Here is a 27,051-nt window from a genome sequence, read left to right as displayed (position 1 = left end):
TCCAACCAGTCAATAATGTTGTATATCGTATCCGCATGGAATAGCCCTGGATTTTCCCTGCGGAAGAGATCTTAAGGCAATGGGATGGAATAGAAGAGTTTTGTTGTTGGGTTTTTTCCCCTATTTGGAAGAACATCAGAAGAAATATGTACGATCACTAATTCTCAGGAATAAAATAAGGAATGCAGAATTGTTCCAGCGGAGTTGAGATGCTGTTCTACCTACAAAATGACAGTGTTACTGGTTTTTAAGAATATGTGTGTGTGTGATAGCCTTAGGATATTTACATTCATTTGATTATAGTTGGTATGCTGTTTTTTTCCAAAATGATTTTTAATAATACTACTATTTTTTCATTAAATTATCATAACGTCTTCCAGTTTTGGTAGGTTAACAAGTATTATTCTCTCAAATTAATAAAAAGAGCAAAAAATTGTTTCAAATATGTTGTGTACTTTATTTATATTTATTTATTTATTTTTAGAGACAGTGTTGCTCTGTTGCCTGGGCTAGAGTGCTGTGGCGTCATCATAGTTCACAGCAACCTCAAACTTTTGGGCACAAGAAACCCTCCTGCCTCGTCCTCCCAAGTAGCTGGGACTACAGGCATGCACCAGGCCCGGCTAATTTTTTCTATTTGTAGTTGCCCATCTAATTTTTTTCTATTTTTGGTAAAGACGGGTCTCGTTCTTGCCGAGGCTGGTCTGGAACTGCTGACCTCAAGCGCCATCCTCCCTCCTGGGCCTCCCAGAGTGCTAGGATTACAGGTGTGAGCCACCACGCCGGCCGCCGTTGTGTACGTTAAATAGCTCTTTCAGTGACATGCTCAAAACAATTTTTTTTTGCAAACCTACTATATCCCAGGCACTGTTCTATATGCAGTTGTTTTACAGCGGGAAAGGACAGAACCTGGCGTATAGTATGCATTCAATAAATGTTGAGTTAACCACTCCTTTGCTCTTTTCCTCTCCCTTGACTCTGCCCGGGTTGCTTTTCCTTTATTCACTTTCGCTCTGGTGCTTTTAAACCCAATGCGGCCGCCGTAGGCGAGGAGGGCAAGATGGCTGCCTCTGCTTTTGCCGGTGCCGTGAGAGCAGCTTCAGGTCAGTGCAGAGCGACACGCTCCATTTGTATTTTCGCAGAAGTGCGTAGTGGCACGCGATGCAATCAGCGTTTAGACTAGAGGTTAACAGGAGGGGAAAAGTCATTATTTGAGGCCAGAGGGTTGCTCCGAATTTTCTCTGCGGCGGCGTGACCGACGGCCCGCACCGGGGTCCCGGACTTGTGCCCACGCGGGCCTGTGTGTCCCGGGTTTACCCGCTTCCTTACCGGCTTCTCCTGCCCTAGAAAACAAACTAGAGACTGGGGCGGAGGGGGGCGAGGGAGACCGAAAAAGTCTCTCCTAACTTTCTGATTTAGAGTCTATCACCCGGCATTCACGACCTTCGACCTTGAGAGTTATTTAATTTCTTGCAACTTTAGTGTCTACAGTTGTAAAGTGGGGATAATACCACCTACCTAGGGATTAAATGAGTTTATGAGCGTAAAGCGTTTTGCTTAGTGCCTGGCACAGAGCATGAAGTGTGAGACTCAACAACGTGTGTGGCTATCGTGGACTGTGGTTGATTTTGTTTATAATTACAGCCCCTGGCAAAGGACTGGCATAAGGGTTTCTTAACTGAGAGAGAAAACAGGAGTGACATGCTAAGCACTGTTGCAAATGTTAAAAATAGTTCAAATACAATAGGATGATCAGTAAGTTGCTTTCGCACAAAATAAATTAGGATAAAATTTTGTGGGAAAAGACAAGAAATAACAAGATCAAGAAGAAAAAAAGCAACGATGTAAATTTTCCTGTTAGAGAAGAGCTTTTTTACGTGGGGTATTTTTGTGTGTGTGTGAAATGTACATATAAAGAAAATTTTATATAAACATGCATGAATGGTTTAACAGTTCTAAAGCAGACACCTGTGTAACACTCAGGTCAAGACATGGAGCGCTACCAGAAGCCCCTTCTCCTACCCTCTGCATCTCCTCAATCAAAATTCCCTGCTTCCCCAACCCCAAACATAAACTCTTCTCATTTTTATAATTACTGCATTACATTTCCTATTTTTCTTATAGTAGTTTTAGCATCTGTATGTGCATCTCTCAGTAACGTTGTTTAGTTTTGCCTGGTTTTGAACTTTACATGAATGGAATCATACAGTGTGTACTCTTTAGTGTCTGGCTTCTTTTATTTTGTGAGATTCATTCATTTTGCCTGTAGCTGTAATGCTTTCTTATTACTATACAATATTTACTTATGTTACTGTTCCACGACTCTCCATTCTGTTGATTTGGGTGTTTCCAGTTTGGGGACAATTATGTGCAAAGCTAATTGACCTTGTGTCCTGGTGCATGAGTGCAATAGTGTCTGTAAGGGTTGTGTGTATGTGTATGTGTGTGTAAAACTAGCTGTGGAATTGCTAGGTTGGAGATTATGTATATATTCAGCATTGCCTGATATTGCCAAACTGTTTTCCACAGCCATATGCTTACTCCAGCAGTGAAAGCTCCGCATCCTCACCATCACTTGGAATTGTCAGACCTACAAATTTTTGTCAATCTGCTGGCTATGTAGTGGCATCTCACTGAGGTTTAAATAAGTTTTTCTCTGATTAGTAATGAACCTTACTAAGTATGTTTACATATGCATATTGGCCTTTTGAATTTCTTTTATGAAATACCCATTTATTTTGCCATTTTTCTATTAGGTTGTCTGTCTTATTGATTTATAGTAGTTCTTTATATATTCTGGATATGTGTCCTTTTTCATTTTCGTGTGTCCAGTGTCCTCCCTCTCTGGCTTCTCTTTTTTACTTTATTTGCAGTGCCTTTTGGTGAAAAGAAGTTCTTATTTTTCATTTACTTGAATTTATACTTCTTGTGTTTTTTTAGATTATGTAGGTGCTTATCAACTCACTATGATATTTAGATTGCATTGAAAACATTTCCAAGAATGATGTAACAGCTTATTTTTAAATGTCAGGGTTTTTTTTTGTTTTTTTGAGACAGAGTCGCGCTCTGTTGCCCAGGCTAGAGTGCAGTCGGTGTCACCGTAACTCACTGCAAACTCAAATTCCTGGGCTCAAGGAATCCTCCTGCCTCAGCCTCCTGAGTAACAGGTAGCTGGGACTACAGGTATATACCACTACGCCTGGCTAATTTTTCTATTTTTTGTAGAAACGGGGTCTCACTCTTGCTCAGGCTGGTCTTGAATTCCTGGCCTCATGCAATCCTCCCACCTCAGCCTCCCAGAATGCTAAAATTATAGGCGTGAGCCACTGCACCTGGCCCAGTATTTTAAATACACTGGAAATTATATTCTTTTTAACAACTTAAACTATTTAATATTTTAGATTTACTTAAGAATTTATGAAAGGGTACATAATTTTTCAAAATTCTTTTAGAGGATATGAGATCAAAAGAGCTTGAAGACCACTGGTTTGTACACTGTCACACTCTCCCTGCCCCCACTCAGTGCAGCTTACATCCCCCATTCATTCTCATTCCTTTGATTCTTGCCACCCTGAGCTATTTGTAATTCCCCACATGTATTACACCAGGTTTTTCTGATTTTTTTGCTTCTTCACCTTTGTACCTCCTATTCCTTCTACCTATCTTTTTCCTTCAAAACTCTGATTTTGTGTTACCTCTTTTGTGTAAACATCTGTATTCTCCATACAAGAGTATGACCAACTCTATGAAAATGCCCAAACAAGGTAGAGGACTGATTTGTGTACTGCACTTTTGTTAACAGTCTAAGTTAGACTCTGTTAGGTTTGATAGGCTAAATCACGTGGCTGGTCCACCAGAAGGTGTGGCAGATAAAGCCCCCCCAAGTCATTTTCCCATGAAGTGCTCTCAAGCCAGGTTCACCCATCCTGTTGTTCCAGTAACTGTTTTTTCTAACTTCAATGTGTTTAGCTGTGATTTCATCTTGTTGGTTTTGATCTGTTTTTCTCTCTTACTGAGATCACTTGGAGTTTTGATTTCTACCTTTTCACAAATATGTTAACAAGCCACTCGTTTTTTATGCAGATTGATAAACATGTCTTATGAAGCTTCAGAACCTTCATAAAAGTTGAGAACAAAAGCTGGATGTGGTGGTGAGCGTTTGTAGTCCCAGCTACTCGGGAGGCTAAGGAGGGAGGATCCTCTGAGCACTGGATCTCAAGGCTGCAGTGAGCTATGATTGTGCACTCCAGCCTGAGTGACCAGCTGAAATTTGTCTCTAAAAAATAAAAATTAAAAAATTAAGAAAAAAATTACAAACAAAACAGAGTCCATTAGGGAGCCAGGAAGAGACTTTTACTAGGTGAACAGCAGTTGACTAAGTTAGGGATAGTATCCAGCCAGCTTGGAATTTACCTAAATCTACTATTATCCTGCCCATATTTCTATATTTCTTTAGAATATAGAAACATCTTTCAGATGTCTTCCTGAAGTAAGGGTGCACTGTGCCTAGGACATTCCAATGATTCCCTAGGTTAGTGGCTATATAAAAAGAAATGATGGCTGGACCGGGTGGCTCACGCCTGTAATCCTAGCATTTTGAGAGGCCTAGGTAGGAGGATCACTTGAGGCCAGGAGTTTGAGACCTGCCTCCACAACGCAGTGAGACCCACGTCTCTACAAAAAAATTAAAAAGTTATCCAGGTGTGGTGGTATGTGCTTGTAGTCCTAGCTACTCAGGAGGCTGAGGCAGGAGGATTGCTTGAGCCCAGAAATTCAAGGTTACAGTGAGCTATGATCAGTGCCACTGCTTTCCAACCAGGGTGATAGACCGAGATCCTGACTCTCAAAATATAAATGAAGAAATGAAGAAAAACAAAACAAAACAAAATTAGTTCTTTTTAAGGAACAACTGACTCCTAGTTGACTTTTTTTTTTTTGCTGCGAACTTCCTATTTATTAATTCGTTCTAACATTGTTTTTCTACAGATGAGCCTGTAGTTTACTCATTTATATGTTCCACATTCTATCTGCTCACTTCATGCAGAGGTGGTTTCCAAGAATTTCGGAGATTTTTTTTTTTTTTTTTAACTGAGACATACCAAGATCTGATGATCTATGTTGGGGACATTTTTTAATCTACAATTCATTTAATTTTTCAGAGATTACCACCTGGCTTGTCATCACATGCAGATCTTTTCAGTTCTTTGAGATTTAAATTATTTATGCCTAGAGACTTGAATTCCTGCATTGTGTAGATTATTTGATTTCTAAGAGCCCAGTTTCCTGAATCTTTGATTTCAGCTAACTCTCCAATGTTTATGCTACCTTTTTCAGTTTGAAAATTGTTATCTTTGATGGAGAAGAAAAAGTAAAATAAAGGTTTTAAGTATTCTGTCTTTAACTGCCACCTGTTAACATATACAGGTTGAGCATCTCTAATCTGAAATCTGAAATACTTCAAAATTCGAAACTTTTTGAGCTCCGACATGACATCACAAGTGGAAGATTCCACACCTGACCTTATGTGATGGGGTCACAATCAAAATTTTGTTTCATGCACAAAATTATTCAAAACCGTTGGCTGAGTGTGGGGGCTCACACCTATAATCTCAGGCCAAGGCAGGAGGATTGCCTGAGGCCAGGAGTTCAAGACCAGCCTGAGTAACATAGCAAGACCCTATCTCTACAAAAAGTACAAAATTAACTGGGTGTGGTGGCATGTGCCTATAGTCCCAGCTACTCAAGAGGCTGAGGCAGGAGGATTACTTGAGCCCAGGAATTGGAGGTTGCAGTGAGCTATGATGACGCCACTGCACTCCAGCCTGATCAACAGAGGGAGACTCTCTCAAAGAAAAAATAAAAATAAAAATGTTGTATAAAATTACCTTCAGGCTGTGTGTATAAGGTGTACGTGAAACATAAATAAATTTCATTTTTAGACTTGGGTCCCATTCCCAAGATATCTCATTATATACATGCAAATATTACAAAATCTGAAAAAATCCAAAATCTGAAACACTTCTGGTCCCAAGTATTAAATATTCTGGATAAGAGATACTCAGCCTGTACCATCTTTGTTAAGCACTCCATGACTCTTCTTTATTATCTGCTGTTAGCATTCATTAAATGTTTTCTCTATGCCAAGCATTATTCCAAGTGCTTTCCATGTTTTATCTCATTTAGTTCTTGTTACCTCTCCATAATGAACCTCATTTAAATTTGAGGAAACTGGGGCACAGAGAGGTTAAGTTACTTTCCCATGGTTACATAGCTAGTAAGCATTAGAGCTAAAATATGAACCCAAACCATCTGATTGAATCCTAGCACTTCACTTCTACACCACACTGCCCCTCATTTCTTCGGTGAAAGCAATGCAGTAGACAGTGGTACAGTAGTTCCAAGTCCTAGCTGAGCATCAGACTCAGGTGGAGGTTTTTTTTTTTTAAATCCAGTTTCATTGAGGTAGAATTTACATCATGTGTACAATTCGATGACTTTTTAGTAAATTTAGGTAGTTGTGTGACCATTACCACGTCATTCTAGTTCTAGGACATTTCCATCTTCCTGTGGAACTTTTTTTTTTTTTTTTTTTTAAGACAGGCTCTCTGTTGCCCAAGCTGGATGTGCAGTGGCATCATCATAGCTCACTGCAACCTCAAACTCCTGGGTTCAAGCAATCCTACTGCTTCAGCCTCCCGAGTGGCTAGGACTATAGACATGTGCCACCACGCCTGGCTAATAATTTAAAAAAATCTTTTGTAGAGACAGGGTCTCACTATGTTTGAACTCCTGGCCTCAAGCCATCCTCCTGCCTTAGCCTCCCAAAGTGCCATGGACCTTTTTTAACATGCACAATTTTGAGCCCCATACTAAGTCAGAATTTACAAGTGGAGTGAGAACTCCATGAGTTATTCTAATTTGCAGCCATGAACTAAGTCTAACCATACTGGGAAGGACTGATAAAGAGAACTGCATCCAGTGCACACACCCAGGCACTCAGAAATCTGCGTGCTGACCTACCCCACCTCATTTCCCACTCCTTCTCTCAAAGGATCTCTGATACAGTCAGGCAAGCAGTCTCAGCCTCTGTGGCAGGTCCGGTCCTCAGCCCATACATCTACAGTTGACCATTGAGCAATGCAGGGGTTAGGGGTACCAGCCCCCATACAGTCAAAAATCCAAGTATAACTCTTGAGTCTCCAAAAACTTAACTTACAGCCTACTGTTGACTGGAAGCCTTACTGATAACATAAACAGTCAGTTAACACATATTCTGTATGTTACATGTATACTATATATATATATTTTTTTGTATTTTGACTGAGTGGGTCTGTGAAATGTATTCTTAAAGTAAGCTAGAGAAAAGAAAATGTTACGAAGAAAATTATAAGGAACAGAAAATATATTTACTATTCATTAAGTGGAAATACATCATTATAAACGCTCATCCACTTTGTCTTCGCACTGAGTAGGCTGAGGAGGAGGAGAAAATAGGGCTTGGTCTTGCTGTCTCAGGTGACAGAGGTGAAGGAGGTTGAAGGGGAAGCAGGAGAGGCAGGCACACTCGGTGTAACTTTTATTGAAGAAAATCCACACGTAGTGGAGCCACACAGTTCAAACCCTTGTTGTTCAAGGGTCAGCTGTATTTGTTTCAGCCTCATTGCCTTTGCTTATGTTGTTCATCCTACCTGAAATATGTTCTTCCTCCTCTAAGGGCCGGTTAACTTTTTGAGGGGAACTGAAGTGCTGCTTCTGTTTTCTTCATGAATCCTTCTCTTGCTACTCTCTTTTCTTTCCTGGAAGGGTCCAGGCTTTTGTGTTTCTGATCTGCCATTGTACTGTGGATAGTTCTGTCTCACCAGAGTATAGGATCTGGGGTGGGGATGGGAATTAATGTTACACACATTTTGTTCCCTGGTACTGGACATAGAACTGGGACACATCGGACTATATTGTGATGATGGTTGCACAGCTCTCTAAATTTTCTAAAAATCTTTGAATGGTACACATAAACTGGGTAATTTTATGGTATACAAGTTATACTTCAATAAAGGTGATGAAAGCTCCACAGGTGAGTCTGATGTTCAGGACACATTAATTATATATAACATTTGGTTGCTTTGATACAACACTTAATTTTAATTATCTGGATGCATATTTTGGAATATCATATTAAGTAGATATGCTCCTTTCTCTACAGGAATCTTACGGCCCCTGAATATTTTGGCATCTTCAGCCTATCGGAACTGCACCAAGAATGCCTCTTTTATTTCTGCACTGTCCTCTGGACATTTTAGTCATATTCAGACACCAGTTGTTTCCTCTGCTCCCAGACTTATGACATCTGCCAGAAACGTGACGTGTGGGCATACTGCAACAATTCTTAATAGGTAGAGTATATTTCAGTAAACATGATGCTTGGACAAAATTTCTAAAATATTCATGCCTGCAAAGACATCTTAGAAGTAGATATCCTTCGCCTTCCTACAGTCGATTATACAGACTTTGCCTGATTGAGTGGGAGAATATGACTGACACCCATATACCTACATGCCAGCAGTAGGAACTACCAAACAGAGCACACTTCTCATGTTGTGTAAAGTCCTCAAGGAATTTGCAATCTGGTGGACAGATGGATAAGAAATTAGGTGATGAAAATATAATAGGATAGGCTGGGCATCTTGGCTTGTGCCTGTAATCCTAGCACTGTGGGAGGCTGAGGTGGGAGGAATGCTTGAGATCAGGAGTTCAAGACCAGCCTGAGCAAGAGCGAGACCCCATCTCTACTAAAAATAGAAAAATTAGCTGGATGTGGTGGTGTGCCTCTAGTTCCCAGCTACTCAGGAGGCTGAGGCAGGAAGATCGCTTGAGCCCAGGAATTTGAGGTTGCAGTGAGCTATGGTGATGCCATGGCACTCTACCCAGGGTGACAGAGCAAGACTCTGTCTCAAAAAAAAAAAAAAAAAATAGGATAAATTCTTTCATAGGGATTGAGGGGGTGGATTTTAGAAGGCTTACAAGGTGGTGATAGTTGGTTTTCATATTTATACTTAGTGTCATGGATCATTTGAAGTAAATTGTATATTAAAAGTCAATTCCATTCCAGTGGAGCAGCTTCACTCATTTCTAAGTATAGATATGGATTTTATCCTTTAATCAATCTGATTACTGAGTTAAAAATTTTTAAATATATTTTAGAGTGGCCCTCTTGTTTCCAAATGTCCTGAAGCTGCCAGTCAGAACTGTAACATACGTCAGTACACTGAAAGGCAAGAGAAAGACTGTGAAAGCTGTCATCTATAGGTTTCTTCGACTTCACTCTGGCCTTTGGGTAAGGAGAAAGGTGAGTCTTCACTCTATTCCTTAATTGAAAAAGGAGTGTGAGCAAATTAAAATGAAGCAGAATTCAGTTAGCCTACTCATTGACGTATCCCCACCCCCAGTCTTACCAGTAGCTCTTACAGTGTTGTGTGTAAGGACCAGCTTGGCAGGCAGCTCCTTGTGTAAGTGAATCCACGTAAAGAAAACATGTAAGCATTCTTAAAACAAAATATTCATGATGGCAAAAATCTTCACTGTAGGCAAGTTCACCTCAGGTCTTCTAACATGTCTCACTTATCTAGTGATTGCCAGAAGCCCTTTGAGACCCCGTAAGTTTAATAACCTGTTTGGAGGCTCTGTTTAAGCCTAGAGTATTATAGCAGCACAGCAGACTTCAGCACATATTTATTCATCACAGTAGACTGCACAGATTTAGTCACATGGCTCAGATTTGGGGACTGAAGAACATTTCAGCCTACTTTGGATTGGATTCTCAGGTGGCTTAATCTTTATGGCAAAACATTCAACCCACATATACTTTAGTTTTTTTTAATTTATAAGCTTTTCTCTCTGTTGGTATGTATGATTAGGAAGCATCTCAGATAGAACTCTTAATAATGACTGGCTGGGGATCACAGCCTCTAAGGGTGATTCTGAAAAATTATTATTGCTCTGTCCCCTCCCACAGTGTGTCTTGAGCATAAATGTGGGCTTTTTTATTCACATCCTTATGCGAGGAAACACAGCAGCTGATAATTAGAAAGTAGCTTAACACCAGTTTTGCAAAACCACCTTTGAGTTTTAGTAACTGTTGAAATCCTACTTCCCTTTTATTACTTGGAAGTTAACAAATAATTCTTTAAAGATCAAAATTTGGTTCCTTGTAAAAATAAAATGCTAGAACTTTCTCACTGTTTGAAAGGTTGAAAGGATTGTCCCCTCTTTTATAAACGGTCCTAAATTTGTAGATATATGGGTCAATTGGAACTCTTATCTCATTTTTCCATTGAAACAACACTATGGTAGTTTCCTACACCAATCAACAGAAGCTCATATAATCTATAAGTAGCTGAACTAAAGTTTTCATAGTTCTGAGTTTTGTGAATTTTGGATCATTGAAATTATGTCTTCCCTTCATTATCATACCAGTTATTTCTAGATTCTCATCTAACCCTAGGTAAAATGAAATGGGTAGGTTTCTTTGCCTTCCTTTCCATGTCCCTTTTGTTGGGGTCTGGAAACCACATATTACTATGAAGGACCTGATCCCATTGGGCCTATAAACTATGAGTTGTGAAGATTTCTGTTGTTTCCTATGTAATATAATGTTTTTTAATGTCTTTGTAATGTTATCTAACAGGCTGGTTATAAGAAAAAATTATGGAAGAAGACAGCTGCAAGAAAAAGACGCTTGAGGGAATTTGTGTTCTGTAATAAAACCCAGAGTAAACTCTTAGATAAAATGACGACGTCTTTCTGGAAGAGGCGAAACTGGTATGTTGATGATCCTTATCAGAAGTATCATGATCGAACAAACCTGAAAGTATAGATCAGAAGTTTTATGATTTCCCAGTTATTGAATAAGTATCTTTGAATAATGATGTCTTTGCAAAAATGAGTAACTATAAAATTTGATGTAAGTTGTACCAATTAATATGTAAACATACATTAAACTTATGAAAGTTTTAAAACTTAATGCTTTTGCTTACTTACAGTTTCTGCTCCCTCATAATAACTGTAGCTTGCACCTTTGAGGTTCTTTTCTCCATCATGATCCTCAGCTCCTGTCTCCAGTCTCTAATTGCCAAGAGACTCTAACTGGGCCAGCTTACCTTTTTACAACAGGTCTCATCAGTGTCATTGTCCAGTGTTGGCTGTTCTTAGGTCAGGAGCCCACCATGGCCCACTTTGTGTTAGTGGGTTCACACAGAGCAAAAAATAGTTATGTAAGCAGTTTCATTTAGAGGTGAGCATGGGGCGGCAGCACACCTAACTTCTTTTTGTTTTTGAGACGGTCTCACTCCATTGCCCTGAGTAGAGTGCCGTGGTGTCAGCCTAGCTCACAGCAACCTCAAACTCCTGGGCTCAAGCAATCTTCCTGCCTCAGCCTCCTGAGTAGCTGACTCTACAGGTGCACACCATGATGCCCAGCTAATTTTTTATATTTTTAGTAGAGACAGGGTCTTGCTCTTGCTCAAGCTGGTCTCAAACTCCTGAGCTCAAGCAATCCTCCCACCTCAGCCTTCCAGAGTGCTAGGATTACAGGCATGAGCCACTACGCCCAGCCCACACCTAACTTCTAGTGCACTAGGTTCAAGGTGTTCCTAACAGTTCTCATTTAGTTTATTGGAATAAGATTTTTTTACAGAAGAGTAAATGAATCCACTCATATTGATGGGCACTTGGGTTGATTCCACATCTTTGTGATTGTGAATTGTGCTGCAGTAAACATTCAAGTGCAGGTGTCTTTTTGAAAAAATGATTTTTTTCCTTTGGGTAAATACCCATTAGTGGAATTGCTGGATCAAATGGTAGGTCTATTTTTAGTTCTTTGAGGTATCTCCATACTATTTTCCATAGAGCAAGCAGGTGGGAGAGGGGAGGGAGGGACAGGTAAATTCACACCTAATGGGTACAATTCACGCTATTTTGGTGATGGGTACACATATAACTTTGACTCAGACTGCACAAAAGCAAATCAGGTAACCAGAACGTTTGTACCCTGTAATATTCTGAAATTGAAAAAAAAGGAAGAGTAAATGAAATATCCTTTCAGTATGCCCACTCAAGAAACAGAAGAGGCTACAGAAGTGAAGACAAAGACTTTTTACCCAAGTTTTGAAAGATATGTATTTCTTAAAAGTTTATCCACTTGACGTTTCATATTTTCATTTATAAGGGTAAACTTTTTCCAAAAATTTACAAAAATGCATTGTAGAAACTAAGGGGGAAAAGTAATCTCAATCATTTTAGAAATGATGCAAGAGTTAAGCATTGTTTACTTGAAGAGGGGCAGGTAAGAGGCATTGAGTAAAATTCACTTGAGTGGTTATAGTCTAGGGCAGTGGTTCTCAGAATCATCTGGGAAGCATTTTCAAACAGCAGAGCACTTTCCCAGTTGAAAACCATTGTTAAATAGAATTATGCATGAATAACTGTTTCAAATCCTTTAATACAATAAATAGTTGATGATAGTAAGATAAAGTTCCTCTGTTGTTAGTAGAATAAGGTAAAAGATAACCAAATAGAAGTTCTGTGGCATGTTAGGCCAGGATTTTTAGGGGGGATTCTTTGAAACTAGTGTGTTTCCTTCATTAAAAGGAAAAGGGGTAACAACAGAATGTTCTAAAACCGGAAGGCCAAGTGTGTGTCTATTTATGGGACTAATAAATAAAGAGTAGACATCTAACTTGAGGTAAAAACCTGAAACATGAAATGGCATTCTGTCTTGATGGGTTTTCATCATTTTGCACTTCTGAGATGGCCAAAGCCAACCACTTACAGGGCTTCTGTGTCTTTTCTCACTTGTGTGGCTCCTGCCCTCTGATGCCCCGTTGGTAGTGGGATGGAACTGGTGCCTGCAGAAGTTAAGGAGGAGGTCACTTTCCCGCAGCCTCCATGACTTCTTTACTGCGAATACGGATGACAGGGTCTCTTACGGGGGCCTCAGAGCCCCGGGACAGGAGGGGTAGAGACAAGGACTGGCAACCAGGGCCTCAGCATCCAGAGATGGACTGAAGTGGGAGGGCTGACAGGCACATGATTTAGGGGGAAGGGAATTTCATACATACAGTTTTTATTTTGTGGGTAGAAGGGCTTATTGTCAACACTGATTTTATAGTTTGACAATAAAACACTGCATTAAAGAGTCTACCTAAGTAGAATCTTCTTCCTAAGTAGAATATATATATATATTCAAGTATATATATATGATGTATAAAATATATGCATATCTTATTTATACAAGTATATATATAATTTATTGAACACTTACTATGTTTCAGCATATCTACAAAACTGGGCACATATCTATAAAACTACTAATCCTCATAAGCTTGTGAGAGGAGATATGATTATTTATCCCTAGTTTAGATTTGAGGAAACTGAAGCTTAGAGAGGGTTAAATAAATTACCCAAAAGTACAGCTACTAAGTCCCAGAACTCCAATCTAACTCCTTGGAATCCTGTGTATTTCCCTCAGTCTTCTAATAACATGAAAATTCTTATCTGAATCAACAAGTGACTATAATCTAGCACTGTAAATACTAAATATTTCTTCATAACACTATGTCGACTCAGCTTTTGATTTTTATAACTTTGCTTTCCTGGTCTTTATCCACTCTTAACGTGGTTAATCTGTTCTGTTGACATTGGACCTGGCTCAGTAAATGCATAAATGAATGGATTTCCAGCCTTTCTTTCCATCTCTTCTTCCTTTTAGTCCTCTGAATCTACTTTTTCCTGCTGCTGCTTTATTTTACAGTCATGTCAAACACACAGAATATAGGACTATAAAAGCAAAGAAAATTGACCTGTGTTTAATTTTAATATTTCAAATTTTGAACTTCTAGTTTTTGTGACCACCCAATGAAGCTTAAGTGTACCTGTTCAGATTTTAAATGCAAGGCCTGCAGTAGGTTTAAGGGCACCCCTTCTACCCGCAGTGGCCCTGTACATGCACCGCCCTGTTCCGATCACACAGGTACTCCCCCATTTGCAGAAGAAGAAATGCTCAGAGTAAAGTAAAATGTCAGACCAAAGGTCTATTTGCAGAATTAAAACTGCCTACCAATGAACTACTCTATTTTCACAGCTACCCAGTTTCCACTGATGATCTTTTAAAATGTAAAACAGTGATACTTTCAGGTTTATATTTGTGTTATGAACTGGTTTTCAAAACACTCATACCATTTAATTTTTTTTTCCTCCCAACAATCCTATGCAATAGGCATAGGGCCAAGTCACCAGGCCAGTTAGTGGCTGAGCACTCAGCTTCTAATCCTTGCTACCTTCCACATTTTTAAAAAAGTATTTCTTCTTTCCCTATAAGCCCAACATTACAAAGATGTTTTTTAAAAGAAAAACGTTAAGACTTTATTCAAGATGTATATCAGGCATTATAACAAAACAGCAGAACTTCAACCTTTGGAATACTGTAATTTTACATCCCTTTGATGCACAGTCCAGTATACTATTTTATTACAGATCGTTCTATAGGGACTACAGAAATAAACTAGAGGAAATGTGCACAGTCACAATCCAGAACATCAGCACTTTGTACGCTGTTAGAGAACGAAGCACATCCTTTGCCATTTCAAATACTGTGCCGGGTGAAGGATTAGGAAGGCTCGATGAAGGTCACGGTGGACAAGCACTCTTATCACAAACACATGGACAGTTTACTACGGAGAACACACGTTTCAAAGGCCAGTGAAGTGAGCAAGCTATTCACACAAAGCCAGGAGGGATTATGACTAAACTCTTCAGTTTATAAACACAAGACCACATCTCACCTCCTCAGAAACACAAAGGGTGCTCAATGGCAATTAACTAAAAGTTATGACATAAAAATTACAGACTTTGAAGCTAGCATTTTGTAAACAGTCTGTGTCTGTAAGTCAGCAAATTAAAAACATTCAGTTGTATCCTCTAGACAGAACACCACACAACTACACGTACACTTATAGGTATTCACATTTTATGTCAGTCCATACACAAATATACAGCTTGTCAGATAAGTAAACACGTTTTGCCAGAAGTTTGACAGCTGCTCGCAGTTGTACAGTGAGTGTCTTAAAGAGAGAAACCAACTCCCTAATCAACACTTGAAGGAAAAATAGTTACATGTACGTTAAGACAGCGTTTGGATAGCTTTATATTTTTTAATATTGAATGAGAAGTATTAATACAGCATGTCTGAGAGTAGAGTGCTTCAAACTTTTTTTGGCATAGTTGAGTGCAAACTTGATAGCCTGTACTTGTTATAACTTTCCATTGTAAAATGAAAATGTAGCTGTTCACAATGGGATTTTAAACTCTATTGCTAATGGCATTTATTATTTTGGCAAAAAGTTGCTATGAAGCTGCTTAAGCTTTTTTGCACTTATTTCTGAGAATTCTGGGTAGTTCCAACTAACAGGTAAATACATTTTTAAAAGTCTATTATTCCTCTGTCTAGAACTATTCAGTGACCTTGAAGAAAACAGATTTTCTGTCTCCCTTCACAGGTTTAGGAATTGGTGTTTGGGGGGCACAGACATTGAGCAGACAGCCTCCATTTGCCGTCCAGCTGTAGATTTGCTTTTAGGCTAACTTTCCTGTATCCTGTTGTAAATTACAAAATCACCCTCGGAGGAACTGTGGGAAGAAAGGATTTCAATATGCATATCTGGCAACAGTCAACTTCAAATAAAACTCCTTCTGAGGTGGCTAAGAGCCAGCTAATGTGTCATCAGCAAAGGCCACTGATAATATGTATCGCTTAGTAATGGACCAGTTTTTAATTGGGCCTGTTTACAGTTGACATTAAGTTCCGTGTGGTATATAACACTAATTCTCTAGTCTTCAGGGCATATCTACAAACAAACACGATCCAAATATTAGGAGTAACTGGGTTGTGACCACTGCATGCATTACACTGAAAGAAACACCAACTCTAAGCACAAATACACTATTCTTACATTTCAGCTCTCAGAGAGAACAGCTACCTCAGACCACAATGCCATTTAAACCAGATTCTTTTCAAATAAAATTCTCAATCTAAGTAGGGAGACCCCTCAGACAGTGCTTTATTCCCCTGCTAAGCAATCCGGGCTTGTGTAAGACACCCCGTAAGATCTGTAGTGCCCATGGGTGTGAGTCTGTCCCCGTTCACACTCTGCACAGGTCAGGCAGGGAACAGGTGTGAACCACAGCTGCCCACGGATCTAAGCAAAGTCTTAGCCATAAAGATCTCGACCTCTAGAACTATTCTAGAACTCACCATTTGATTGTTACACATTTGTCTCAGATGTATTTCATAGCATATCTGAAACGGCATAGTTCTCAGGGGTTTTTTTTGTGTGTATTTTTTCTTTGTTTTTGCTTAGTGTTCTCTAAAACAAAGTGCTCAGATTGTTGGCTCCTCTAACCAGGGAAGCTAGTCACAGCACTGGTCGCTATGAAGGAGAAATAATCATTTGCCACGCACTTTTGAAACACAAAATTATTCCTCCAACAGCTCTGCAAGTCCCCATCCCCAAGAAGTTTGGCCACGGGTGAGCTGCCTGCCTAAGGCAATGTTAAATCCCTGGAAAGGATTCAGAAGCTCCTAATCCTGAATCAAAGGAGGAGATGAGCTTCCTGTGACTTATCCTAGGATGTTCCCCCTGACCTGTCATCACACTCAGCTAACTTCATTCCTAACTTCTCTGGTTTTTTGACTAAACAACTATCTGAAGAATATGGAGCATCTTCCAGCAGGAAAGGGGTGTGTTACTGGAGTTGTATTTGGAAGCTTTATAAGCACATCTGAGACGTTCTCTAGAATCAAAATATTTTTATATATTTCTGGTTTTGCAGTTTTCTTACATATCAGAACCTCTGGCAGCCCTTGCAAGTCCATTATGTTAAGCCAAAAGCCATAAATATGTACATCATAGTTCAAAGTATTAGTAGCAAGAACAAAAAAAGTTTTAAAAAATTGCTTTGCATTTACATTACTAAAAACTAAGTATGCGACAGATAAATTACAAATGTACATCTCAGCAGCATAAGGGTGATTCTCTTATATTTCTAAAAACACACTGCTGTCTATAATGACAATCCAATTGTGGAAAATTACTAACCTCAGAAGACTTAAAGGGCACCCCCCCACTACCTTTCCGTTTAGCCTTTCCCCAGAAAAATAAAAGGGAAAAAAAAAAATCTTAGAAGTGGAAGAGGGGAGAGAGAAAAGGCCATGTCTGTGAGGCTGCACACTCAAAGCACACCCAGCTTGCAGATTTCTATGTTATTAGTGAATAGCTCTTTAAGGCAGAGAAGAAACATTCTGTGGATCCGGTGCTGTTGGCTCATCTCACTCACGTGGTTTCAGTGGCCGAGGATGAGGTACTTTTCTTCCTGAAGCGAGATCGAGGGATTCTAGGAGGTGCCTGGTAGAGAAAACAGAAAGAAAGGCATCCCTCAATTTGGTACAAATGTGGAATTTTTGGAGGACAACACTTGGAAAGGATTGTGTTGAGGTATCCAGCTCCTTCAGCCAAACGCACATGTGTGTGAGGCAGCTGGCTGAGGCTGGGGTCTCCCTGAGTCTCCACAACAGGAATCAAACACCAGTCACATCCCATGCACCCCTGTGAAACTAAGCCCATGGAAAAGGCTAACACTTTCCTCTTGGCTTCATAGTCTCCTAAATCTCAAGATCTCCCAAGGGAACGGTTGTGCAGAAGAATGACACATCTTTCTTACTTTCACCCCGGGAGCAAAATGATCTTAACAAATGACTCAGCAGAGACAACCACCTCCCCATCTCTTCCCTTACTTTTGTTATTTCCTTTGGCAACTGGTCTCATGTTTCTTGCTACGTGCTTCAAATTTCCATCAAGAAATTTCCAGTCCCCTTTCTGGATGTGAAACCCTTTAATGCACAGCAAACAACACCACAGAAGCAAACACTGTCTTTAGTATCCCTTATCCAAAATGCTTAGAACCAGAAGTGTTTCAGATTTTGGATTTTTTTCAGATTTTGGAATATTTGCACATACATACCAATTGAGCACCCCAATCTAAAAATCTGAAATCCAAAATACTCCAGTGAGCATTTCCCTTGATTATCATGTCAGCGCTCAAAAAGTTGTAGATTTTTGGATTAGGGATACTCAATCTGTATAAAGGCTTCCACCTCATATCCTCCACAAATGACGCTCAAGGGACCCCTCCTTCCATGGGATACACAGGTCACAGGAGGAGTTATTATTACAATGAAAGAAAGGGAAAAACTTTTCTTAGCATAGCACTCAAGGGGGTTCACACAACCGGCCCCACCTACCCTCAACCACTGTCTCTGTCCACTGTTACACAGATAACTTCTTTCTCTACACTGTCCTTTCACATCTCTGTTCCTTCTGATTGGAAGCCCTTTCTTCTCTCCTCTGTCTTGAATATTTCTAGTCTTGCCGAGGACCCAGCTTAAAGTCGCTTCTGCAGAGGTTTCCCTAAGCCCCTCTTGCTACTGCCCAGCCACACACAACCAGGCATCATCACCTCTTTTGTCTTCTCATCATGTTTTGTGCAGCAGAGGACCTTGTGCCTAGGGTGGGGTGTGCGTTTTCTGCTCACTGTCTCCCCACCAGACTAGGAGCTTCCTGAGGGCAGGCCCATGTCACATTCACCGCCATTTCCTGGTGTCTGGCTCAGTGCCAGACAGGCACAGCAAAGGGAGGGAGTGAATGAACTAGAGCATTAGTTCCCATCCTTTTTAGCACCAGGGACCAGTTTCATGGAAGACAATTTTTCCACGGACTAGGGAGGTGGGGGGTGATTGTTTCAGGATGATTCAAGTGCATTACATTTATTGTGCAGTCAGACCTCTCTGCTAATGATAATCTGTATTTGCAGCCACTCCCCTGCACTAGCATCAATGCCTCAGCTCCACCTCAGATCATCAGGCATTAGATTCTCATAAGGAGCTCGCGTCCTAGATCGCATGCGCAGTTTACAGTGGGGTTCACACTCTCATGGAAATCTAATGCCACCGCTGATCTGACAGGAGGCAGAGCTCAGGCGGTGATGCAAGCCATAGGGAGGGGAGTGGCTGTAAATACAGATGAAGCTTCTCTATCTTGCCTCCTGCTCACCTCCTGCTGTGTGGCCCAGTTCCTAACAGGGCACAGACTGGCACCAGTCTGTGGCCCAGGGGTTGGGGACCACAGAGCCAGAGAACAACTCTTGGGCCCTTACACTGAGTCCTCGTGCTGCAGCCTCACCACTAGGCAGTGCTTAGCAGCCACCTCTGGACACAGACCGAGAGAAGAAGCAGTGTAACCTACCTTTTGAGTAATCTGTCTCAAGGTAGTTTGGTTAACAGTAAATAGTAAAGCAGTTTGTACAGCTTCAAAAAACAAAAACAAAATAGCACAAACCCTTGGGCCCTAGAATGTTTTAGGCTGGGCTCCTGTGCCCCTTATGAGGCCGTCCAGGCCATAATGCCCAGACTGGACTCCTCCAGTGGTGTCCAAGCTCAGAACATCTTTTCCAAAACCCTCTAACTTCAAAATTGACCCACGTGTGCCTCGCCTTGGAAAGGAATCTGATGAACTCCTGCACAGGGAGGTGGTCACAACTGCCGTCCTAATGGAATGCTAGCCCCCGTGTAGGGGGACATTTCAGTGCATCTCCCCTGAGTCTCACAGGGGTCTCTACTCCGTGGAAAGGGGACTCTCAGCTTGTCTCGGCCTCTCAGGCCGCAGTACTCAGCGGATGGGGAATAGGAGAGGAGACCTTAGGGGAAAGAGGAAGACTCTGGGGTCCCCAATTCTGCTGGCCCTATACCTGAGCCCATGACTGGTGACTCCCTGCTCACGTTCCAGAGCAAAGCCCAGAAGGCTCCAGGCTTGGCCCTTGTGCTGCCAAAACTCTACCACATCTACAACCGACAATGGTACATACGTCAAGTGTACTGTTTATGGTAACTTTAAAGGACTGTGCCCCTTTAATAACACGTTCGAAAAGCTACTTTGTACCAGGCGCTATGCTGTGTCTTGGAGATACAGTGATGAATAAACCTTATTTATAAAAACTTGTCAAATTACACATTCTGGGGTTTTCTTCCCCTAAAACACTCATTTGGGTTGCTTTTCACTGGTACATCATCTTAGGTTAGGAGTTGTTAATATTTGGGGGAAAAAACCAACAATAATAAAGCCCTAGACACTTTACCACCTCTATTTCTAAATGAAATTAGTAAGGTCTTTCTTCCCCTCTTGGCAAGAGGCTGCATGCTATGTAGTGGCTTGTCCTGCCTGCTTGACGGAGGGAGATCTTTCTATCCCAGGCACTCGGGGGATGCTGGATGCCCCGAGAGATGCTGCTCCCAGGACCCCAGATCTCCGGGGCAGAGCCCTTGGGCAAACACATGCTCCAACCCACAGGCCCAGACACCGTGTACCTCCAGGGGCAAATCCGTCCTCCGAGGTGCCTTATACTTGTACATGAAATCCAGCAGGTCTTCCTCCTCCTCGTCAGAAAACGCCAGTGGGTTTTGGACCTGGTGGGGCTCCCATGCCTTCACACCACCCTCATTCACATCTCCCTCAACCACTTAATGCCATTACAATCTACACAAAGGAGACAAAGTACAGCAAGAGGGATCAGTGTAGAAAGGGGCAAGGAAGGGCAAGGTTAGGCACACAGCACGACAAGCCAGGCCTGTTAGGACAGCCAAGGCCCCTGTGTACAAGGAAGCACTCATACCTTTGGGGCCTCCGTGCAGAGGGTCTGGGATTGTGAAAGTGCAATTGTAAGACTGGCCAGGCACTATGCACAGAAATAATCACAGGCTCAGAATCTACCAAAAGGCTACCAAGGAAGGTGTGTGTGTGGGGGGGTGGCGCTTCCCTGGGAGAACAAAGGAGCTGCCTTAAATGAGACATGTCAAACCCTGCACCTTAGACCTGCGATTCCACACCAGAAGAATGCTCAAATGCTCGGGGAAAGAATCTCCTCTGGAAAGGATGAGGCAGTAATTTCGAGGTAGGAAGCACAGTTTCTACATTATATATACAAGCAATGTTGACAGTGCCTTATACTTGCATATTCAGCTGCAAGCATTCTTACAGGATGTAAAATGCCAAGAAACTTTAAGGGATAACCTTAAGCAAAGCTATGTAGATTTTTCATTTCAAAGGCTTAGTTCTAGAGAGGCAGAGGAGCCTAATGGAAGGAGAACCTGATAGTAGCCTCTGCTAAAAACCTGACAGCAAGATTCCTATTTCAGCCTGCCTTGAATAAATCCACAGGAAAAGCTCTAGAATTAATTCCTCTCACTGAATGCATAGTATTTTAAAAATATTAAATGCTGGCCAGGCGTGGTGGCTCACGCCTGTAATCCTAGCTCTCTGGGAGGCCAAGACGGGCGGATTGTTTGAGCTCAGGAGTTCAAGACCAGCCTGAGCAAGAGCGAGACCCCGTCTCTACTAAAAATAGAAAGAAATTAATTGGACAACTAAAAATATATAGAAAAAATTAGCCAGGCATGGTGGCGCATGTCTGTAGTCCCAGCTACTCGGGAAGCTGAGGCAGGAGGATCGCTTGAGCCCAGGAGTTTGAGGTTGCTGTGAGCGAGGATGACGCCACGGCACTCTAGCCGGGGCAACACAGTGAGACTCTGTCTCAAAAAAAAAAAAAAAAATATTAAATGCTAATGCATATTCCATGCCATCTGGCCAAGTGGTTATATCTTAGTTGAGATGTAAAATATTTTCTGCCCGTACCTGGCTTATTTAAAACACACACACACACACACACACACACCTTTCTATGTTTCATATATTGTTTTTATGCAGAATCACAGAACGCAGAACTAGGAGGCTCTCGAGTCATCTGGTCCAACAACTCTGAAGTCTGTAGATAGAAACCAGGGCTCTTCTTTGGACACCCTGCTACTGCTCCTAAGAACATGTTCAGCTACCAAATGTGCGCTCTCCATCAACGGTGGACTTGCTAGACTATAACAGCACAAGTGTGGAGTAAAACTTAACAACTGAACCCTAATCTTGAGCGGCTTTGCCAGTTACTGCTGCTGTACTCTGCACCAGCCAGCAGGAGGCAGCACGACAGCACGGTTGCCTTAACAAGACTCAAAACTGAATTGTAGGTTGGGGAGTGATCAGCTCAGATTGTGCCTTAGAAAGGGCCTGAGATCATTAACCTTCCTTTGATTTTTTTTTTTTAAACTTTGTGCTTCCCCAGCATATTTGCTCTGGGTTTGGGTTGTCCCTTCCTCTGCCCAATTCAGCTGCACCCTGAGCATCCTGTTAAACATGAAGAACCCTCCCTGCTCTGAGAACCCAGTGGTGCTTGTAGCCTGTACCGCACAACTTGTGCTGTGTGCCCTCAGCTCAACAGAAAGTGTCCTGAGGTCGTGGGGCCGTGGCTGATCCTCCCTTGGTCCCTCTGAGCCCCTGACTGAGGGCTGGGTACACAGTGGCCACTCAAACACTGAGTGGAATCCTGACATCATCTCAGAGAGCTCAGCTCTCGCCCCAAGTCAGAGTTCGACACCCATCCACCAGGAAGTTCCTATGGACACAGATACCTCTGGCCTAACAGGAGGTATAAAAGACCAAAAGCCCTCAGGCCAAGGCAGAAACTGCCCAGCAGGAAAGCCCGCATCCTGGAAGTGCGGTGGAAGTGGGGTGGGAATTGGTTCGAGTCTGTGCCTCTGCACATGCTGTCCCGTCTAAATCCCGGCCCAGGGCTTTTCCTGTACTGATCGTTGTGGGCTTCAGAAGGCAGCTCAGAGTCACCACAAGACTCTTGGGCGTCTGACAACTCAGCCCACTCAGGCTGGATTCACTGAGGCTGAGCCATGAACTCACACATTACCAAAATCATCACCATCACCATAACCTCAGGACTAAAACCAAAATGGCTTTGTTTGTGTTCTCCACTGCATCCTTGAGCAAAGACTGTAGGGTAGAAAAGAAATGACCCTCTGGCCCACTGGGAGTGATGGGCCAAGAGGGACCCAGACATCCAGGCAGGAATAGAAACAAGTGCTCAGCTCAGCAGAGCTGGGAGCAAAGGTGGCCAGTGTGGGCTTGAAGTAGCCTCAGAGGGAAGCTGCAGAGAGAACCTCCTAAAAAGAGAAGAATGCTTCAGGTCACTGTGTTCACTGAATGTTTTTGCCAAGAGTGTTTGTGACATTCTACCTTTCTCTCAGGACCAGTGAGAATAAACATTCCGGACGAACCAAGCCTCCAAGCCTCTGGTTGGCTGTTGCATGGTGGACATGAATCTGTTAACTGATTGTATTTCCGTCTTTGCAGTGGTTTCAAGGAAGCCTGGCATGTTTTGACAGTCTACACCTTGATGGCGTGCATTTTAAATTTTCTTCTCACCCCTCACTGCATCTTACCTACCCACTCCCTTTCTCCCAGCTTCATTTTTCTTACTTTGATTCGATATATCATATATTTTCAGAAGTAGACTAACTCCTTTTTGGAACAGGGAGGAGTATAAATGGAGAAATAAACCCACAGAATACAGTTCCACTGAGAGGCCCCAGGATGAGAATGAGGGTGAGCAGCTGGGCAGAAAAGTCAGCAGTTGCCCCCTCAGTGTTCTTGTCCCTGTAGCTCTAAACAGAATGTGTGACACGGGCAACAGGCCTGAAAGGGTGTTGCTGTCCACATCTTAGTACTGTGATGGCTCTCGGAGACAACTTGTATGGGAGGAGGCTCTCCTATGCCAGGTCATAGCCACAACAACTTGCAAACCTCAGGTGATGGCAGCCTTGAGCCTTGAGCCCACAGAGCTGCCACCATGATGCCCAAACCTGAGTGGCCTCTAGGAAATGGTAGGGTCCCTGTTGTCTTCTACAGCAGGGGAATGAGGGTGTGGCCTTGGCTGACATTTCCATATTAGCAAATGTGTCAGCAGAGCCATACAGCAGGCTGGGCCACAGGCTCCACCTCCTCTGTCTGTGGGGAGGGCAGGGAGGAGAAACTGGCCAAGTCTCTAAGCCCTTTAAAGGCCTGCGCAGAGCTGCCTGCACTGAGCCTGGGGCCACCCCACCCCCACAGTGCAGCAGAATGTCCCCCGGGTTAGCAAACACATCCCACACAGCACACATTAGCGCAGCATTGTTGGGGGGCAGCAAACGTGTCTGAAGAAGAGCATGCCCGTCTGGAACACTTACATCCGTGTGCCCAACAGCCACCGAGGAGAGAAAAAAGAACATTTTGTTAGGGAAGGGTCTTTGGGGCTGAAACTCACACACACGTGTGTGAGCGTGCATGCACACACACACACACACACACACATGCACAATCATACTTGCATGCACGCGCACACACGCTCACTTTCCATGCTCGAAACCTCAGACAGCTCCTCCTGCTCTGGTCAGAGGAAAGATACTGCCCAGGGGCCACACTCAGTAAAAGGCAATGCTCTCTCTTTGAGAGGACAAAAGGCATGCCTGCTTTTTAAAATTATGTCCCTCATACTTGATTAAAAAAGGAGGGGCATCCCTATGACTAACCACAGGCCATAATCCAGAGTTCAGGTCTATGTTACAATCAAAGCAGGTAGAGAAAAGAGGGGCGTAAGGGCAGTGGAGGGAGACAGTAATAGAAGCACAGAAAGAGAGACACAGCCATGCAAGGAACAACAGGGAATCAACTGACAGAGGGGCAGGATGGAGCAGAGGTGGGGAGAGAATGTTCTCCTGGCATCTAAGATGCACACCTCAAAACTGTGGCTGACCCTGGGGCCTCTGGGCTCTACCTCAGTGGCTGTCACTGCCCTGCGATGCACTCATTAGCCTCCAAGATGCCCACCTTTGCTTTTTCCCAATGCTCATCTCAAATTAAGACCTGAATTTACAATCCCTAGAAAATTCCCCTTTCTGCCCAGGGATCCTGGGGCTCTATGAGGCCCCAGGAATAATTTTAATCTTCCCAGCCTCTGGCCTGAGTGTCTTCCCATGTGACATCATTTTAGGGGGCCAGGAGGGAAGTGTCCCTGACACCCCTGAAATCCTCACCCATGGCATCGCTGCTTGAGAGTCGGCCTCCAGCCCTGGGCGCAAGACAAATCTCCCCCAACGTCATCTGCTGCCACTTCGCAACCAGCACGCTTCCCTTACAGAGATTGTCAGAGCTGGGAGGACCGAGGGGCAGCCAGGCCAACCCCACCACCTTATAGAGGAGGAGGCTGAGGCCCAGAGAGGGTAGGGGCCTTCCCAAGGCCATAGAGGGAAATGGTGAGACCAAGCATCACGTGGTTCCTTGCAAGCGGACCTCTGGGAGAGTGGAGGGAGAACTCCAGGCACTGGTGTTAAGAGGGCCCTTGGAGAGGTAGGGGCCCAAGAAAGGGAGGGCTGGGGCGAAGGCTTCCAGGTCCCAAGGCCTGCACCGAGCCCCACTTGTGGCCCACTCCCCAACATCCCCCATCTCTGCAGCTCCCCTGCTCGCTCTGGGATGAGGAACCAGAACGCCCCCCACTGAATACCGGATGCGCGTTTATGCACATGTAGCCTGTTGCTGTGGCCTTCCAAAAGGAGTAAATTCCCACAATTAACTGCAGTTCTATTTAAATGCATTGGAAATGTTGCCTCTCATCATGAAACCACCAGGAGTCACGGCAGGTGAGGGCTCTGACAGTAGCACAGAACACTGCCAGGAGGAACAAAGGGAGGAGGAGGCAGCTCTACTCTCCCTGGTCCCCCAAGTGACAATCTATCAGAATTAGAGGCTTTCAGAATGGCTCATAGAATTTACAGACTCAAAACCATAAATAGACAGAAATCCCACAGTCACCTGGGGCCACTGGAACTGCATGGTCGTTTTCCGTGAACTACCATGTCCACCAGGCCGGTCCTAGCGCCCAGCGCTGGAAACAAGTGCACACGGCCCCTCCATTTCTGGCTTGGACCAGGAGGCCCCACAGGGACACTCGCTGGTTAGAGTCAGAGGTGGGCTAGAAAGCTGGTCTCCACCTGTGCCCCTGCTCAGGACTCCTCAGGGTCCTGAGTGCACCTCGGTTGCACCTTAGCCTTATGGCCTCCAAAATCCCCAGATCTTCTATAGACCTTAAAAAGCTTAGCACTGAGAACCCTTAAAACTAAAGAAATGGAGGGAAAACAGGATACTTCACATAAGGCACTTTCCTGTCCTCCTGCTCACCACCGACATGAGAGGGACATGCAGTGCCACCGTGGCACCAGGGCTGGTGGCATTGGCAGTAGTGGGCACCTCACATGCCTTCTTTTTTGTTTTGACACCAGCCGGCAGGCTGCAGGCCTGGCATAGCCCCTCTTGCCTTCTGAGTCAAAGGCAGCTTCTCCATGGGAGAGCCAGGCGGGGCGAAAGGGGGTCCAGATCAGCCCAGCACCCGCCTAGTCCCTAACGTGTCTAGCTGAGGTTAGGCAAACAGAGGAGCAGGTCAGGACAGAATAACATGGCCCCACTGAGCCGTCACTAACACACAGGGAGGGCAGCAGCAGGGGTCCCTGACCACTGCGAGAGCTCCCCTCTCCCCGAGGGCAGGGCTGCCCAGACTACGATCATTGTCATCCTTCACAGGATTATTGTGGCTATTATGGCTCTTCCGTGGCCATTTTCACAACAGCATAGTGAGATGGGGGAAGCAAGGATCTTTATCTTCATTTTAAGATGAGGAAACCGAAGCTCAGAGTAGTTAGGTGATTCACACAAAGTTGCACAGCTAGCAAGTGGCAAAGCGGGACCAGGGCTCCCTTGGCTACACCAGGACCAGAAAGCCCTGGAATTACAGGGCTTGGTCATTTCAGAGGACCTGGGTAAGCTCCTGGGTTCATCACCACCCAGAACACGTGGAAGTATAACCCTGTGGTGGTTTTCAAATATCTCTACATGTTCTTTGATACTCCTGCCTTCAAGAAGTGGAGGTTAATTCTCCTCCCCTTGAATGTGGGCTGGTCTTGATGACTCACTTCCAACAAACAGAATAAGGCAGAAGTGGCGGGCGTGACTTTGAAGCCTAGGTCAT

At 43.2% G+C, this 27,051-nt stretch overlaps 2 protein-coding genes across 4 annotated transcripts in view; one reads left to right on the top strand and one right to left on the bottom strand.

The window, feature by feature from the left end:
• Positions 1 to 924: 924 nt before the first annotated feature.
• On the top strand, positions 925 to 11,017 carry MRPL35 (mitochondrial ribosomal protein L35). The gene is made up of 4 exons (XM_012644241.1): positions 925 to 1,103; positions 8,201 to 8,390; positions 9,199 to 9,343; positions 10,682 to 11,017. Exons 1-4 carry the CDS (start codon positions 1,061 to 1,063, stop codon positions 10,868 to 10,870), a joined length of 567 nt encoding a protein of 188 aa, XP_012499695.1. The 5' UTR covers positions 925 to 1,060; the 3' UTR covers positions 10,871 to 11,017.
• Positions 11,018 to 14,389: 3,372 nt separating this feature from the next.
• The window catches only part of REEP1 (receptor accessory protein 1), a 114,497-nt gene continuing 101,835 nt past the window's right edge, over positions 14,390 to 27,051 (bottom strand). For all 3 annotated transcript variants that reach the window (XM_012644239.1, XM_012644238.1, XM_012644240.1), the window contains one exon: positions 14,390 to 17,453. In XM_012644239.1, the coding sequence (XP_012499693.1) occupies positions 17,443 to 17,453 (11 nt within the window). In that variant the 3' untranslated portion in view covers positions 14,390 to 17,442. The remainder of the gene's footprint in view (positions 17,454 to 27,051) is intronic.

This window comes from Propithecus coquereli, unplaced genomic scaffold (assembly GCF_000956105.1).
Source record: "Propithecus coquereli isolate 6110/MARCELLA unplaced genomic scaffold, Pcoq_1.0 Scaffold208, whole genome shotgun sequence".
Taxonomy (NCBI): domain Eukaryota; kingdom Metazoa; phylum Chordata; class Mammalia; order Primates; family Indriidae; genus Propithecus; species Propithecus coquereli.
This window is presented reverse-complemented; position numbering and strand designations above follow the sequence as displayed.